A 17,399-nucleotide genomic window follows, 5' to 3' on the forward strand; every position below is an offset into this window, starting at 1 on the left:
AGTTTCTGCGCCCCTCTCCTCCCAAGTGACAATGGTGACTCGGTTTTAATGCTTCCATGTGGTAAACTATCACTCGCTACCACCACCACCACCACCCTCACCACTAAAAAAGGCAGGTGAGAACCGATGCTTCATAAAATACAGAAAGGGGACAGCGCTCCACGGGTGCAGCCCGTCTGGCCTGGGAGCGAGCCCCGCCACGAACCTGGAGTGCCGCTGACGTGTCCGTGTGACCACGTGCCCTGGGAGCCGCCTCTCGGAGGCAGATGAGGGTGGGGTGTGGTTTGGGTGTAGACTCTGAGGGGTGGAGAGGGGTACCTCATCCCCGGGGGTTGGGGGCTCGGGGCTCGGGGCTCAGGGCCCTGAGCCCTGGAATCTTGATGGGAGGCTCTGACTTCACCGGGAGGCGGGGTCGTAAGTGGATGATGCAATGCTCCTGTCTCCAGCGCGGCCTCTGATTGGCTCTGCGTGTGCGGCCGTGCCGCTGATTGGATGGGGCACCGGGCGGCCAGTGGGGCCGCGTGGCGGGCGGTGCTGGGCTTGGGTAGGGTTGTAGGACTCTCGGTGGGTACCGCGGCTATGGGAGCGGGCTAGGTTCACTCGCTGGAACTGGAGGGGCTGCGGTCGGCGGGGATCCGTGGGCAAGGTCTAGGACGCCAGCTCAACGGGACGGGGGCGGGCCTGGCACTGTCCTCTTAACTTCCCGCGCCCAGACCTGTCCCATCTCGTCCTGCAGCTGCACCTGCATAGCTGGTGCCATCTGGGCGCGGTGGGCGTGTCTGCAGACACCATGAGCGTGGGCTTCATCGGCGCGGGTCAGCTCACTTTTGCCCTAGCCAGGGGCTTCACCGCAGCAGGTAAAGCTCGGCCGGGTGGGAGGAGACGGCCCTTTCCCCTGCCGGGCTGGGGTTGACGGTGGGAGGTCGGAGCAGCCTGGAGAGTTGGGTTGGGCATGGTGAGGGCTGCTGCTCTTCCTGACTTCTGGGGCGTACACTGACCTCCCTGGGAAGGAGGGGAGCAAGGCCAAGAGTAGCCTGAGGAGGAACTCTGTCCCTTCAGGCATCTTGGCTGCCCACAAGATAATGGCCAGCTCCCCGGACCTGGAACTGCCCACGGTTTCTGCCCTCAGGGTAGGTGCGGGTTTGGAGCTTTGGGGAGACTGCAGGCCATGGGGGCAGGGGTTGTGATGCTTGGGGTGGGGACATGGAGGAGAGTACTGGGTGTGGTGTGCATCCACCAAGCCCACCACCTCAGTGGTGAGAGGCAGCCTGGGCTTAGAGTAGTAGCTCAAGACCCTTCCAGTGTCTCCCCACCCAGGTCTTGGGACCTCGATGACAGTACTAGTGCAACCAGTGGGGACAGGGTGCGGGTCTGGAATAGATTCCCAAGGTGGTGGACACAGATAAATCAGAGCTCTACACCCAAGAGTGGGGACAAGCTTCTGACCTGAGACCACAGCCCAACCCTAAGGGCCAAGATCTGGGGGCTGCAGCCCCAGGTGGGATGGACCAGTACCACTCCAAGCAGGGCTTCTGAGTGGAGTCAGGGTCCTGGCTCTTGAGCCCAAACTTTGCTTCACTCCCATTCTTGAGAAGTTTCTGTGCTGTTCTTCAAGTGGGAATCTCAGACCTGGGGGTAGGGAGGCAACTGATAGCCAGGGAGAAGGTGGGCTGAATCAGCTCTGTGCTCCCTGCAGAAGTTGGGGGTGACTCTGACACCCCACAACAAGGAGACAGTGCAGCACAGCAATGTGCTCTTCCTGGCTGTGAAGCCACACATCATCCCCTTCATTCTGGATGAAGTCGGTGCCGACATCCAGGGCCACCACATCGTGGTGTCATGTGCAGCCGGTGTCACCATCAGTTCCATTGAGAAGGTGGGTGCTTGGAGGCACAGGGGAGAGGGGCACTTAGATTGGGCTGGGACAGTGCATTTACACCTTCACCTGGTACATCCTGCAGAAGCTGAAGGCCTTCCAGCTGGCCCCCAAAGTCATCCGCTGCATGACCAACACACCAGTCATAGTGCGTGAGGGTGCCACTGTGTATGCCACTGGCACCCATGCCCAGGTGGAAGATGGCCGGCTCCTGGAGCAGCTCATGGGCAGCGTGGGTTTCTGTACTGAGGTGGAGGAGGACCTGATCAATGCTGTCACTGGGCTCAGTGGCAGTGGCCCAGCCTATGTGAGGACCCCCTTCTACCTGACTGGGTCCACTATGAACTGAGCACTGCAGAGGGAGAAAGAGCAGAAGCATGGAACAGAGGTCAGTGGTCTCTCCTCCCCACAGGCATTCACTGCCCTGGATGCCCTGGCTGACGGTGGAGTGAAGATGGGGCTGCCACGAAGCCTGGCAGTCCACCTTGGGGCACAGGCCCTGCTGGTCAGTGTTTCTCCAGCCCTCTGGTAGGAACAGCCCTGCCCCAGGGTGTAGGTAGGGGGCTGAGCAGAGGGGATAGGGGGCACTGTGTCCTGTTGTCCGGGTGACTGGTGCCCACATAGCCACAGCCCCTCTCTCTGGCTGCAGGGGGCCGCCAAGATGCTGCTGGACTCGGAGCAGCACCCAGGCCAGCTCAAGGATAATGTGTGCTCTCCTGGTGGCGCCACCATCCATGCCCTGCATGTGCTGGAGAGTGGGGGCTTCCGCTCCCTGCTCATCGATGCTGTGCAGGCCTCCTGCACCCGCACAAGGTGGGCCCCTACACTCTGGGCTTTGACTCTTCTGTGTGTGGTGGCCTGAGGTTTTCAGGGAGATGATCACCATACCTCTACTGTCTTCCCCCCATCCTGTGAGAAGGGGCTGCCCACATATCCCTATGGCAACCAGCTTGCACATTTCCCTCCCCCCAGCCCTGCTGTGGCCAAGTTACATTAAACCCAGAAGCAGCATGATTATCCAAGCCTGGGACAGGGTCAGTGGGAGCCTCAGAGGACTAGAGGGTCAGATGATAGCATCTCCAGAGCTCAGGCATTCCCAGTGGAGCTGAAAGAGCAGTGAGCAGGGAGGGGCATCCCCTGGCTGCACCCTCTCAAGTTCAGGTGTTTGAGATGAGCAGATGACTTCTCACACCTGCTTTTCTGGTCCATGCCCAGGGGCATCTCCAATGCCAAATGTGATAGCAGGCATCCAGATACATGTTCCCAGAGGTGGCTCTTGTCTCTGCTCTAATCTACTTAGGGCCTGGGGGGCTGTGGGCAGAGGGCATGGCCAGAGGCCCAGGAATGCAGTGACCAGCACCCCACTGCTGATGCTAGAAACTGGAAGCTGGGCTTCTTCCCTTGACCATCGGACTCTGTGGCTCTAGAAGAAGGCAGAGTCCCAACCCAACCTTCTTTGCTGTCCCTGCAGGGAGCTACAGTCCATGGCTGACCGGGAGAAGGTCCCTCCAGCTGCTATCAAGAGGACTGTCCTGGACAAGGTGAAACAGGATGCCCCTCCTGGGGCCTCAGTGGCCCCTGTTGACCACACCAAGTGGCAGCCCTGCAGCCTGGCCCCAGTGGGCCAGAAGGATTGAGGTGTCCTGCCTGAGACCAATCTGCCTTCCTCTCTCCAGGGTCCAAACCTCCTGTGCTGAGCGTCTTGGCTCCAGACCTCACAGAGTGTCCCCATAATGACCTATAGCTCTAGTCAGCTCAAGAAACTCACTTCCCAGTGGGCATCTGACACCATGATCTCTTTCCTGGCCCAGAATAAGTGGCTGATTCTCTGACCTTCACCTTCCCCTCCTCTGTCGCCAAATTAAATCAGGACTCCCTTCCCTTCAGAGATCTCTGGAGACCTGGGGCGTCTTCACACACCCCCCCCCCAGCATTAGCTGGCTTGGGGTATAGCCTTTGACTGAGTACAGGGGTCAAGGTTTCCTTCTTTGGAAGGAAAACAGCCAAGGAGGGAGCCCACTCTCAGATCATGGGATACTTCATGTGATACTTCACCCAACATCTAGCCAACCACCCCTTTGTCCCTTCCAAGTATTTGGGAAAAGGTCCTCTCAAGTATTTGAACTTCCAAGTACACCAGCACACTCCGCCTATCTCCCCCAGATGCCTCTGCACATGCCCTGATCCTTTCCTGCTAAATAAATTGATTTCCAGCCCTAGTACCCCTACTTGTAACTTTGTCCTTCCCATTGGAAGAAAGGCCCTGCGTGCTCTGGGGAGTGAGGAGGTGGCAGGTGCAGCTGGAAGCTGGCCCCAGCGCTTGGGCTTAGTGTTCCTGCTACTGGAGAAGGTTCAACCTCCATTTTCCCTGAAGGAGCTGTACTAGATTCTCCAGGGGCCACCAATGAGGAAGATGCGTAAAGGGCTGGGGAGACATGGTTATGCAAAGGTTCAACCCCCAGCACCACCATAAGCTGATCAGTGCTCTGGTATTTCTCTTTCTCTGATCTTTCTGTATCTCTTTCACTTAAAAGAATAAATAAAAAATAAGTTAAAATATTTTTTAAAAATTACTTACAAGGAATTGGCTCAGGGGCAGTCAGTGACACACATGGTTCAGAACAGTGGTTAGCATGTGAAAGGACCTGGGTTCAAGCCCCCACTCCCCACATACAGGAGAAAGCTTTATGAGTGGGAAAGGAAGTACTACAGTTTTTTTTTTTTCCTCCAAGGTTATCACTTAGGCTTGGTGCCAGGGCTCAGTGCCAGTACTATGAATCCACTGCTTCTATGACCATTTTTTAAAATTTTTATTTATTTGTTTTTTATTTATTTTTTGATAGGATAGAGAGAAATTGAAAAGGGAGGGGAAGATATAAATGGAGAGAGAAAGATAGACACCTGTGGACCTGATTCACCGTTTGTAAGGTGACCCTTTTGCAGGTGGGAGCCGGGTCCTTGTGTGGTCCTACACTTCATACTATGTGCACTTAACCTGGGCACCCCCCTGTAGGGATCTCTCTGTCTATCTTCCTCCCCTTTCTTTATTTTTCTGTCCTATCAAATAAAGAAAATAAAAAAGGGGGGGATGATGGTGGCAGAGAAGGAATTAGTAAATCCAGTGTGTAGGTAGGGAGGACCCGAAAACTACAGATCCGATCTCAGGGGCTAGCTGGGAGAACCCTGCAGTTGATGCCTAAAAACAGACATTCTGCTGAAGTTTTCTTTCTTACTTTTGGGGTGCTATTTGGGCCTTTGACTAATTGGATAGGGTCCACCCACACAGAAGGTGCTTTATGAATCAGAGTGTTAATGTTAGTCTCATACAAAATCGCCCTGGATGGGGTCCGGCGGTGGCGCAGTGGATTAAGTGCATGTGGCGCAAAGCGCAGGGACTGGCTTAAGGATCCCAGTTCGAGCCCCCGGCTCCTCACCTGTAGGGGAGTTGCTTCACAGGCGGTGAAGCAGGTCTGCAGGTGTCTATCTTTCTCTCCCCCTCTCTGTCTTCCCCTCCTCTCTCCATTTCTATCTGTCCTATGCAACAACGAACAACATCAACAATGGCAATAATAATAACCACAACGAAGCTACAACAACAAGGGCAACAAAAAGGGGGGAAAATCGCCTCCAGGAGCCGTGGATTCATGGTGCAGGCACCAAGCCCAGCAATAACCCTGGAGGAAAAAAAAAAATTGCCCTGGATGACATCTGACCAAACATCTAGGCCACTTGTGGCATGGTCATATTGATTCGAAATTTTCCATCACAGGTACAGAGCTCAGGCTGCTGGAGACCAGAAACCACCATGGGGCCAGGCACATTCAACAGTTAACAACCCCAGGGTTACCCTGAGGGGTAGCTCAGTGATAGCACTTCTACTTCTGAGGCCCTGGGATCAAAGCCCATCCATCCCCAGCACTGCAAGAGACAACAACAAAGACCCCTGTCAGAACTCCTGGTAGAGCAGCACTTTGCTTGTTCTCACTCAATCTCATTAACAAGATAAAATGGGGGAGTCAGGCAGTAGCACAGCTGGTTAATTGCAGGTGGTACAAAGCGCAAGGACCAGCGGAAGGATCCCCGTTTGAGCCCCTGTCTCCCCACCTGCAGGGGAGTCACTTCACAGGTGGTGAAGCAGGTCTGCAGATGTCTCTCTCTCCCCTTGTCTTCCCCTCCTATCTCCATTTCTCTCTGTCCTATCTAACAATGAGGACATTAATAACAACAATAATTACAACAATTATAAAAAACAAGGGCAACAAAAGGGAAAATAAATATTTTTTAAAAATGGGCCAGGAGTCAACTTATCTGGTGGACTGAACACTTTACTATGTATAAAGACATGGATTCAAGACCCTGGCCATGAGCAGGAAGCATGAAAAGGAGAAGCTTCACAAGCAGTGGGGCCAAGCTGTGATGTTGACTTTCTCCCCCATCCTCTATCTTAAAAAAAAAAAAAAATTATAAGGGCTAGGCAGTGACACACCTGGTTAAGTGCACACACTACAGTGCTTAAGGACCTGGATTCAAGCCCCTGGTTCTCAGCTGCAGTGGGAAAGCTTCACGAATGGTGAGGTAGAGTTACAGATCTCTCTGTCTAGTTCTGTCTCTTATCTCCCCCTCCCAATTTCTGCCTCTATCCAATAATAACTAAAACTTTTTAAAAATTACACACACATTCACACCCACAGAGGCATCCATGGAGCAGTGAAGTCATGCAGATGTGAAGCCCCAGTGGAAGCTCTCAACTCTAAGGGGAAGACCAAAGATGTGGGAGTAAACACAAGACCCAGCAAAGAGTCTTGGTTACTCCCCATGCTCTAAGGTGGGTAGGCAGGGTTTGCAACCCCTAGGGTAAGTTGTGGACATGGGGCAGGGTAGGCAGCACCAGGCCTGGGCAGCCAGGGCTTTGTATCTCTTCTAGGGTGTGGACCCCCTTTCCCTATCCTGTAGGACGATGTGACCAGCAAATTCCCCAGGGTAAGGAAAGAATGGAATGGATTCCCCCCTTAAAAAAAAAATTACAAGGGCCAGGTGGTGGCGCACCAGGTTAAGCACATGTATTACAATGTGCAAGGACCCGGGTTCGAGCCCCCAGTCCCCACCTGCAGGGGGAAAGTGGTGAAGCAGGCCTGCAGGTGTCTCTCTATCTCTCTCCCTATCTATCACCCCTTCCCTCTTTATTTCTGGCTGTCTCTATCAAATAAATAAATATAATTAAAAATTAAAATTATTTATTAATGAGAAAGTGGGAAGGAGAGAGGGACAGAGAACCAGAGTGTTACTTTGACACATGCAATGCTGAGACTCAAACTTGGGATTTCACACTTGTGAAATCTATCTACTGGGCCACTTTTTGGGCCTATTTTTTCTTTTCTTCCCTGCCGTCAGAGTTATCGCTGGAGCTCTTCACTGAATTCCTGGAAAACTTTTAGATGAAGGAGAGAGGCTATGGCACTGCTTCACTCACCAGTGCACCAGTGTGCACTGTAGAGGCCCCACCCAGGTGCTTGCACATGGGGAATGAAGTGTGTGCTCTGTTGCTTAAGCCATCTCCAGGCCTCCAGGAATGAAACGCATTCTATGGCAAGTCTGTGTTTCCTGCTTCAGTATTTTGTTTGTAAGTGCTTCCAACTTAAAAGTCTGAACCCTTGTAGTCAGGATACCCGACTACACCCAGCCCTGGGACCCGTCCCACCCAGAAAGTGCGCAAAAAGATAAGAGCAAGTCAGCTCTGCAGAGAAAGAAGGGGGAGCAAAGAACCACAAAATGCAGCAAGTTTCTTTTCTTTTCTTTTCTTTTCTTTTCTTTTCTTTTTTAACCAGAGCACAGCTCAGCTGTGGCTTATGGTGGTTCAGGGGATTGAACCTAGAACTTTGTAGCCTCAGGCATGAGAGTCTGTTTTGCATAACCATTATTCTATCTACCCCTGCCCAAAAGTTTCTTTTTTTTTCCCTTTTTTTTTTTTTTGTTGCCTCCAGGGTTATCCACTGCTCCTGGAGGCTGTTTTTTCCCTTTTGTTGGCCTTGTTTGTTTATCGTTGTTGTTGTTGTTATTGTTGTTGTTGTTGTTACCATCATTGTTGTTGAATAGGACAGAGAGAAATGGAGAGAGGAGAGGAAGACAGAGAGATAGACACCTGCAGATTTGCTTCACCTCATGTGAAGCGGCCTCCTGGCTCAAGCCGGGGGCTTGAGCCAGGATCCTTGAACCAGTCCTTGTGCTTCGTGCCATGTGCACTTAACCCAGTGTGCTACTGTCCAACCCCCACAAGTTTTTGATGCTGGGCAAGGAGTGCTCCGGGTGCCTTGGTGGTCCTGATTTACACCTCCATCATTAGTCCATGGTTGCCCCTTGCACTTCCTTGACTGCCTGGAGAACTGGGTCATCTTCTGGCTTTACACCCGAAAAGGGACATCCTGGATCTTAACGGAGCACTTGGATCCTGTGGTCTTGGTGTGTGTGTGTGTGTGTGTGTGTGTGTGTGTGTGTGTGTGTGTGTGTGTGTGTGTGTCTGTCTGTCTCTATCTCTGTTGGAGCTAAAGAGCAGGGAAAACTCATCGCGGGAGACAGGAAGGCTTGGCCTCAGAAACCATCCTGGGGGACAAACTTCGTCCTCGAAAGCCTAGGGGAAGCCCTGGGTTGATCTAGGTTTGAGGCTCTGAACCCTTAGGTAAAGTGTCTGTGACTGTAATTTGGCACTGTAATTTGGCAGACTGCGGGCCACGAAGGTGAGACGTGCAGCCTTAGGGTTCTGGGAGAACTTTTCACCGTGCACCCGTGCACTCGAGACAGTAGCAAGCGCTTGCGCCCGTGACTGCCACCTAGCCAGAGCTCCCTGACCAGTTCAGGCTGCCAACCGGACAGAGAGTGGTTGGCCCAAGAGCGCGCCGGCCAGTCCCGCGAGACCCTGGCCACTGGGTGCGGTGCGCGTCGCTGGGACTACCGCTGTAGAAGGCGCATGCGCAATGCCGGCGCGCTCCGCCTCCGGCCGATGCTGCCGCCGCGCCTTCCCCTTTAAGCCCCGACCGGTCGCGCCGCCGCTTCATGAATGGAGCCCACGTGACCAAACATCATGTGACGTCTGTGGAACTGCGGCGGCGGCGGCGGCGGCGGCGGCGGCGGCGGCGGCGGCGGCGGCGGCGGCGACGGCGACAGCGACGGCGAATTCCCAGACTGGTCCGGCCCAGCCTTCTTAGCGCGTTCGGCCCGGTCTACGCAGACGGCTAGCACACCACCCTGGGCCCGGAGCCCAACACGCGGCCCTGCCCCGCGCGGCCCCGGAGCGCGCGCGCCCCTCCCCGCCCGGCCTCGGCCCGCCCGGGCCCGCAGTGTGCTGGGTGAGTGCCGCGGCCGCCCGGGCCGGGAGGGGCCGGGAGGGGCCGGGGTGGCGGGGGCGGCGCCGGCCGAGTGTGCTCCGCGCGCCGCGGCGGCCCGTGCCTCGACTTCCCCGTCGGTTCTCTCGAAGCTATTTCGCCCGCTGCGCCCTGCGTGCCGAGGCTGGGCCGCGGTGGGTGGGAGCCTGGGACGTCCGGAGGAAGGAGCGGTGGGGTGGCTGGAGGAAAGGGTGGGGTCGCGCGGGGATCCCCGGGCTGCGCGGAGGACCTGCTGATTCATCAGGTGTCCGTGCCCGCGGCGGCGGAACCAGCGCAGGGTCGCGACTGGCCAGGGGAGGGCGCGGAGCGGGCGGGAAGACCCTGCCCGCATCACCGAGCTCGTCACACGCGGGCCGGAGCCCGGAGGGAGACTTGCTGAGTCATCAGCATGAGGTCACCAGCTGCTTATCCAGTGCTCGGGGGGTTCTGAACGAGGGGCCGGGGCCAGAACTCGGAGGGGAGGTGACTGGGGAGCAGGAAGGGGCCAAGCCCGGCGGCTGAGGCGCCTGGTGAAGTTTGGGCTGGCGTGCGAGTAGCTAGCCGGGCGGGTGGGGAGGAAGTGGGCTGGCGCGGTCTTGCAGGTGAGTTTCCCCAGGAAGGAGGCAAGGCCCCAGGTCACCTCCCAGGCACGCTACCCTGGCAGCTTGCCCTGACCCACGCCTGGGACAGTTCCCCAAACTGGGAAGTTGTTCTAAGAGAGAGGAGGGAGGAGCTTCGGGCTGAGCTGGCCTGACTGGGAAGCCCGCAAGCCCTGGGCGCGTAAGAGAGGGAGTCAGTGGGAAAAAGGGGTGCCTGTTATCTGGTGCTCAGTGTCAGCCACAGGGGCCAGGGCGAGTTCACACAGCTCTACCAGGAAGTCATAAATGAGAGGAAGCAGCAGCTCTTAGGCACCTAGACATCTGAGAGAAGTGTCTGCTGAGCAGGTGCAGCCCCACCTCACAGCCCTGGGGTCTGGGGTTGAGGCTGCAGGTGGCAGGATCTTCCTAAGGAAGCAGGTAGACTGGTGTGGACCCCACGGGGTGGGAGGAAGCAGTTTCCCAGCACCCCAGTGTCTCACTCAGGGTGCTGTCTCTGTGTTGTACAGGTTAGCAGAGAAGGTGGTTCGGGGTAGGTGGGATAGGCCAGGTGGTGGGGACTTGGGGTGTGGTAAGTGCCTGTCTGTCTTTTTCTTGGGCAGATGGATGATTCTCCACCTTTGGGATGATAGGGAGGGGTGTTGTGCAGACTAGAGCTGACTCTTGACTGTGGCTTTAGCCCAGGGATTCTTGACTCAGGCTGGCCTGTGGTTCATGCTTAGATAAACTGCTGCACGGACACACATACCTCTCTCCCTCTTCATCTTTTTTTTTTTTCTTTTTTTTTGGGGGGAGTGGGATGCAGGTCCCAGCAGAGACATTTCTTGAAGCCTCAGGCTCTTGTGGAAATGCAGCCTTGATAGGATTGAAGTTTGCAGTGGTCTTCAGAGTGGCTTTCAATGCCCTAGGGCTGCTTGTGGGAAATTGTCTGAAAGGCTGAGTGAAAACAAGGCCAGCTGGGTGGAGGTGCCTGAGTACCGGAGACAGCTGGCTCTGCAGGCCAGGGAGCAGGGGATGGAACCACCCCCACCACACACACACCTCTTCCCCCTTAGTAGTCGGCTTTCCCAGGTGCCTCAGTGAAGTGGGGGAGACTTCCTTTTTTTAAAATTTATTTATTGGGGAATTAATGTTTTACATTCGACAGTAAATACAATACTTTGTACATGCATTTTTTTTATATTTATTTCCTTTTCTTGCCCTTGTTCTTATTGTTGTAGTTATTATTGTTGTCACTGTTGTTGGACAGGACAGAGAGCAGTAGAGAGAGGAGGGGAAGACAGAGAGTGGGATAGAAAGACAGACACCTGCAGACCTGCTTCACTACCTGTGAAGCGACTCCCCTGCAGGTGGGGAGCCGGTGGCTCGAACCGGGATCCTTATGCTGGTCCTTGCACTTTGCACCACCTGCGCTTAACCCACTGTGCTGCTGCCCGACTCCCGGGAGACTTTAACATCATCTTCTAGGGGTGGGCACAGCCTCAGGGGGCCCATGGATTAAGAAAGATGGACCAGTGTGTGTGTAGGGAAATCTCCCCTGGATCTGGCCTCCAGAATCCCTTAGACCTTGTCCATAGGGGACCAGGCAGGTGGCAGCTGGGAGACCTGGCTTGGGCTTGGCAGAGCACCCCTCCCCCAGAGCACACCTTTGATTGGGAGCGATTGCTGGTGTGCTGAGTTCAGGCCTTCTGCAGAGGCTGAAATCTGTCGAGGAGGCAGTTTTCAGTACAATCTCTTCAGGAAGTTGCCGTGTGATCCATGGGGGCCTGGAAGGGGGGGTGGGGGGTGGGATACCTACAGACCAGGGCTTTCCCTTCTAACCTGAGCATCCCTGTATCTAGCCTGGGTTTTAGTGGGTGGGTAGGAGGCCACTTCTGTCCTCCCTGCCTGGAGCAGTGCCCCTTGGCCTCACCTGTTGCAGGGCTGCTGAGACAGGGGCTCCACCATGGAGCAGACCTGTGTTCTACCTCAGCATCCCATAAGGGGCAAGAAGTCGGCTTCCTCTGAATGGCATAGTATCCTCTGCATGGGACCTCTAAAGCTGGGGTGTCCTTGCCTGAGGAGCTGGGGGCAGGGGGCAGGGGCTGGTTTTGCAGAAAGATGTGTAATGGAGTGTCTGGAGGCTGAAAAGGGGTGTGTGGGGCACACACAAGCTGCCTGGTAGATGAGGTGGAGCATGGAAATGAGTATGGGCATGCTTATGAAATACTCTGGATGGGGTGGGGCAGACGCTGTAACCCCAAGCCACAAGATGGTTACCCCACCACAGGAAGGTGGACAGAGGATGGGGTGCCCCCACCTGCGGTGGGGAGTGGGGAGAGGCTGTGTATATTCCTTTATAATGGTAACTGAATGCTCTGGGGAGCAGGGCTTTGTCCCTAGGCCACTGGAGAGAGGGAGGATGGAGCTCTGGAGCTCGTGCACAGGGTCACTAGCCAGTCCTCACCTGCTGAGGCCTGGCCTTTGTAGCTTGGGAGCATTGGGCTGCAGGTCCCCTGGGGTGGTGTTGGCAGGCAGCCTGGGGGAGTGCCAGGCAGGAGGGAGTTCACTGTGCTGAGTCAGCATGACTCGCCAGGAACAGCACTGCTCAGGGCACTTGGGTTATTTTTAAAGCTCTCTGCATCCTTCTCATCCCTACCCGGTCCACCCTCTTTTCTTTCCTGCTTCCCTCTTGGCCCTCAGGCGTCCTGGTTCCATAGGATAGACAGCAGAAGGCAGGGCAGGGGGGCAGGCACAGGAATGGGGCTGCACTGGTGTCCGCAAGGAGCAATGTGACCAGGGAGGGTAGGGATGGGTGTCTTCCAGGGTCCTGACTGCTGCTCCTTGTCTCCCAGAGTGCCTGCTCACTGTGCCCCCGGGTTATGACGACCCCCAATAAAGGAAACAAGGCCTTGAAGGTGAGCAGAAGTGGGGTGGACAGCTGGGGTAAGGGACTGGGGCTGCCCATGACCTCGTGTACTGTGCCCTCCCCCCCACCCAGGTGAAGCGGGAGCCAGGGGAGAATGGCACCAGCCTGACAGACGAGGAGCTGGTGACCATGTCTGTGCGGGAGTTGAACCAGCACCTGCGGGGCCTGTCCAAGGAGGAGATTATTCAGCTGAAGCAGCGGCGCCGTACACTCAAGAACCGGGGCTACGCTGCCAGCTGCCGGGTGAAGCGGGTGACGCAGAAGGAGGAGCTGGAGAAGCAGAAGGCAGAGCTGCAGCAGGAGGTAGAGAAGCTGGCCTCTGAGAACGCCAGCATGAAGCTGGAGCTGGATGCCCTGCGTTCCAAGTACGAGGCCCTGCAGAACTTTGCCAGGACTGTGGCCCGTAGTCCTGTGGCACCTGCCCGGGGCCCCCTTGCTGCCAGCCTGGGGCCCCTTGTGCCTGGCAAGGTGGCTGCCACCAGTGTCATCACAATAGTCAAGTCCAAGGCAGATGCCCGATCGTAGGGACACGCTCGCCCAGGCGGATCAGCGAGGGGCCAATGGGCAGGTGGCGGATTCAGTAGCCTTGTCCCTTCCTCCCTCGGTCCCTTCTCTCCCTCTACCCCTTCTCACCTCCCCCCTTCCCTGCAAAGCACAACCTGCACCCCCGGGGCGCCGGGCTGAGCCCCTTTTTGATCTCGTTGTTGTCATCCTGTGTTTTGTACCCTGGGATTGGTCAGTTCGGTGGTGATGTTGGGTCACCCCAGGCCCCCTTTCCTTGTACCAAAACCCTGCAGTCTTGGAGTCCAGAGTTGGTCCTGTGGGGATGGACAGAGAGAAAGCACGCCTGGGCTCACACTGCTCTCCTGGGCAGAGAGGTGCCTCAGCAGAAGGGCTGCTCCCAATTCTGAGGGCCCTGCTGGCTGCCTGGAGGGAAGGTGATCCAGGGGCTTTTGCTCAGTTGGCCCAGTGGGCAGCCCAGCACTGGCCGGGGAGCCCTGGGTAGGAGTGGGCAGCGTGCCGCTGGGGGCCTGGGTACCCACCCCAATGCACTGCACTGAACAAGACCAAATCACTGGTTGTGAGAGTCCGTGAAGGGTGTGTCCAGTGTGTCCTGCGATGGGTCCCGTGTCACTGTTTACATGACCTATTTGTGTGGTTACATAGCCCTTTATTTAACAGAGAGAAGTTCCTTTTATGAAGTTATTAAATTATATGTTTAAAAAGTTAAAAAAAAAAAAAGCTGCAGAGTATTTATAAAAACTGTCTTTAAAAAAAAAAAAAAAAGACCATTTGGCCATGTAAATGGAAAAGGGAAAAGAGTATAATAGAAACTTTGCTAGTTTAAAGAAAAAGACAAAAAAAAAAAAAAAAAAAAAAGTCCCTTCTTGTAAACCTATGGACAAGTCTTTGTGGCTGTTGGAGTTTAGTTTTTATATACACAGAGTTATCAAACGTTATTTATAAAAACTTAGTTTAAAAAAAGACAAAAAAAAATGCCAAGCCGCTAGCTGACCAGAAGGCACGTCCAGTCCCGACGTCCTCTTTGCTATCTCTTTGCAATTGTACCGAAAGTGACTTAACTCCCATGCCCTCCCTGCTTCCGTCTCTTGCCGGTCCGTGGTGTCCAGTGCCTGGTGGGTCTTGTGCAGCGTCACGTGCTGGTGCTTCTGGTGACCTTTGACCTGTGGGTGTCATTTCTTGTGTCTGTCTTGCTGTGTGTGTTTTCTTTTGGATTTGGTTATGTTTTTTTGTTTTGTTTTGTTTTACTTCTGACTTGCTGGATCTGGGTTTGGGATGCCTGCCAGTTTTGGGCCGCTTTTGCTTGGGTGCCTACCCAGGTTCCTTCTCCCTGGGGCCAGGTGCAGGGCTCTGCCATACCCCCCTCTCTGGCTTCACATGTGCGTCTCAGGCTTGGACTGATCCAGTGGCAGGGCGTCTGGGAACTGTAATCTTGGGGAGCACCCAAGCTGCTTCCAGGACCACCCCTTTTGGCCCTGGGTGGTGACTTTGCAGGGACCAAGGGGTCACTGTGGGTGCCTGCAGGCATAGCCACACTGCCCCGGTGTCTTCCTTCTGACTTCCAGTCTGCTGGCTAGAGCCCCAGCAGCTTCAGCTTTGTTCTGGAGGCTTTATGGATCTCAGCTGGAAGGGCAGGGGGGTGGCTGTAGGTCTTCACAGCAGGGTTGTAAACCCCACAAGCTTACTGGGCAGAACCTGGTGTTTGGGGTGTACCCTTATTGTGTCACTCCAATAGCATGTGGGACAGGTCCCTGCCAGTGCAGGCCAAGGGCTGTAGTCTCCATGGCAGGACTGCTCTGTCTGCTCTATCTCCTCTGAACATGCCAGCAGCTCTGGGGTTTGGCTCTTCCCTGCCTCCCTTTAGGATCTGTGTCTTCCAGGAATCAGCTCCTCCTCAGCTTCTGGAGGTGCTTCTTTGGGCAACTGCTCTCCTGGGCTCGTCTCAGGAAGCTCCACACAGGCACAGGACTGGGGGCTGCCCATGGTGCCCACACCTCAGAGGCTTCCCTTCCCTGCTCCACCCCACCCCCAGTGGCTGGCTTTTCTGGGGGCCCTGAGCCCCTTAAAGCACAGAAGTATAGACCAGTGGGCAAAAATAGCCTGGGCAAGGGTTCACCATGTGGGTGACAGGGTATTCAGCACAGGGTTTGACCCAGTTTTTGACTGTGTGCTGGGAACAGGCTTGCTAGCCTTCCCACCCTAGCCGTGAGAGACTGGGTTATATCTGGGCTGGCCTACAGTGCAGATCTACCAGAACATTTAGTGGTATCCACCCCCACCTTTCTGCAGTCTCGATTTTGGCTGTCTGGGGTCCAGAAAGTTGTCATTGTTGGGTGTCACAGCAGTGAGTTGAAGTCACATTGAGAGTCCCTCGGAAGTGTCATACCTATCTGTCTTAGAGGATGAGGAACAGGTCCTCCATGGTCAGCAGGGTTTGTACCCCTGTCCCTTCTGAAAGGTGATCATCCATCACTGTGAACCTCCACCATGCTGGAGATATGACAATAGATAGAAGGGTAGGAGAGGAAGTCTAGAGAAGGGGCAATGGGTGGACAAGAAGTTGTAAGTACTTGGTGTGGGTTCCAGATGCTCTGGAGTCAGTAGGGCCATGCTACTTTCTAAACTTGTTGAGTCTAGAGAAGCTTTTTCTGGGGTCTGGGAGAACCTTGTTCCCAGAAAGCTGGTCTACAGGGCCCCTATACCCCCTTTCCTTTCCTTCACCAGAGTTTTAACAGTAGATCCTATGTTCCCATGTGACCAGTTGGTGTCTTTCTGATTCTTGTTAGTTCAATTCTCTTGCCAAGAGGGTGTTGTGTATTCTTTCTTTCCTCAACTTTTCTGACACAGTGAGCTGAGGGCTTTGGCTGAGGCTGAGTCCCCCCAAATTTGTCTGCTAAGTAAACCATATGCAAACCTCTCATCCCACTTCACCCTGTCCAGCTGTTCCCAGTCCCACAGGGACACTCAGATCTCAGAGAACCCTGCCCAGAGTATGGCCCCAAGAAAGCCTCTCAGCCCTGGTTGCTACTCCTGGTGGCACTCCATTTGCATAGGTGAGAAGATGGCAATCCTCTGGTGTGCTGGTACCCACTGGGTGCCAAGTCTCCCCAGGAGACCTTTCTGTCCAGTGTCCACAGCGCCTGGGCCTGCAGCTCTCTGAAGCAGAACCCTCCGTTGGGACAGGTGGTCAAGCCCCGTCCCTGTCCCTGCTGCCTCCCTTCCTGGGGTGGCCACTTGGATCCTGCCCACAACTAGGGAACCCAAGCCACAGCTGCAGTGCCACTTCCGCTCTGGGATCCTGTATGTTACTTTTTTAGGCTGTGGTTTGGTGGAAGGAACCAACACATTAACGATCTCTCCCCAGAAGCCAATGAATAATTCATTTGGACCCTTTTCCCCCCTTCCTGTTAAATGGCTAGTTTTGGAGCAGGTGAGGAAGGAGAGTTGAGTCACACACACAAACCTGGTGCCCCATGGCCTATACGTCTTGGGGCAGTGACACGCATTTCCACTCCACCATGGAGCAGCCGCCATGGTCTGAACTGCTGCCATGGTCTGAGCTTCAGTGCAGGCAGGGGAACTGTGAACTGAGATTGCTCTTGCCTGAAAGACCCAATCTGGGCCCCTTCTGCAACCTCGTGTCTGGTCTTGCCCTCCCCAACCCCTCAACCTGCTAGTTCCTGAAGCCTTTAACCAAATGGCGTGGGTGCAGAAAGTCTTCTACAAAAAAAAAAAAAAAAAAAAAAAGCCTTCTACAGGGGCAACAGGACAAGGGCTGCCGCTCTCCTGGCGTTGAGGCTAGGTCCCTGCAGAGCTCATCAGACCTTTCCGGGGGGTGGCGATACCCTGGGATTTGTTGGGGTGAGTGGGGCTTATCAAAGATGGCAGCGAGACATGTCAGCCTGGGCCACCCCACCTGACCAGGCAGGAGTCTGACCTAGTGGGGCGAGGCTGGGGGCCCACTGCTGCCCTGTGCAGTATTTATTACTAAGTTATTGTCCAGGAGGGGCGGCACTGGGCCGAACCCCAGGTATTTATTGCTGTATATAGTGTATGTTTGTGATATATAAGGTTTTCTTTATTTTGTATATGATCAATAAACACCTTTTAAAGAGACTGGCAGGTGCTTCCTTGGGCGGGGC

At 54.9% G+C, this 17,399-nt stretch overlaps 2 protein-coding genes across 10 annotated transcripts; both read left to right on the top strand.

Annotated features, from left to right (window-relative positions):
- The first annotated feature begins 399 nt into the window (after window positions 1-399).
- On the top strand, window positions 400-4,436 carry PYCR1 (pyrroline-5-carboxylate reductase 1). 6 transcript variants are annotated; one of them, XM_060171740.1, is made up of 9 exons: window positions 460-564; window positions 737-857; window positions 1,060-1,130; window positions 1,697-1,876; window positions 1,962-2,183; window positions 2,289-2,381; window positions 2,526-2,689; window positions 3,348-3,417; window positions 3,553-4,436. In XM_060171740.1, the coding sequence occupies exons 1-9, from the start codon at window positions 493-495 to the stop codon at window positions 3,571-3,573; spliced, it is 1,014 nt and encodes a 337-aa protein (XP_060027723.1). In that variant the 5' UTR covers window positions 460-492; the 3' UTR covers window positions 3,574-4,436. The 6 variants fall into 6 exon arrangements, with proteins under 6 accessions (XP_060027726.1, XP_060027723.1, XP_007538291.2 ...); XM_060171743.1 differs by lacking the exon at window positions 460-564 and adding an exon at window positions 400-418 and having other exon boundaries at window positions 3,348-4,436; XM_007538229.3 differs by having other exon boundaries at window positions 3,348-4,436.
- A 4,559-nt stretch (window positions 4,437-8,995) lies between these two features.
- Window positions 8,996-17,373, top strand: MAFG (MAF bZIP transcription factor G). Of its 4 annotated transcripts, none has more exons than XM_060171747.1 (3): window positions 8,996-9,216; window positions 12,616-12,724; window positions 12,808-17,373. In XM_060171747.1, the coding sequence occupies exons 2-3, from the start codon at window positions 12,689-12,691 to the stop codon at window positions 13,258-13,260; spliced, it is 489 nt and encodes a 162-aa protein (XP_060027730.1). In that variant the 5' UTR covers window positions 8,996-9,216; window positions 12,616-12,688; the 3' UTR covers window positions 13,261-17,373. The 4 variants fall into 4 exon arrangements, with proteins under 4 accessions (XP_060027730.1, XP_060027729.1, XP_060027731.1 ...); XM_060171746.1 differs by having other exon boundaries at window positions 8,997-9,216; window positions 12,662-12,724; XM_060171748.1 differs by lacking the exon at window positions 8,996-9,216 and adding an exon at window positions 9,272-9,386 and having other exon boundaries at window positions 12,662-12,724.
- Window positions 17,374-17,399: the final 26 nt, after the last annotated feature.

Source organism: Erinaceus europaeus, chromosome 14, assembly GCF_950295315.1.
Source record: "Erinaceus europaeus chromosome 14, mEriEur2.1, whole genome shotgun sequence".
NCBI classification, from domain to species: Eukaryota; Metazoa; Chordata; class Mammalia; order Eulipotyphla; family Erinaceidae; genus Erinaceus; species Erinaceus europaeus.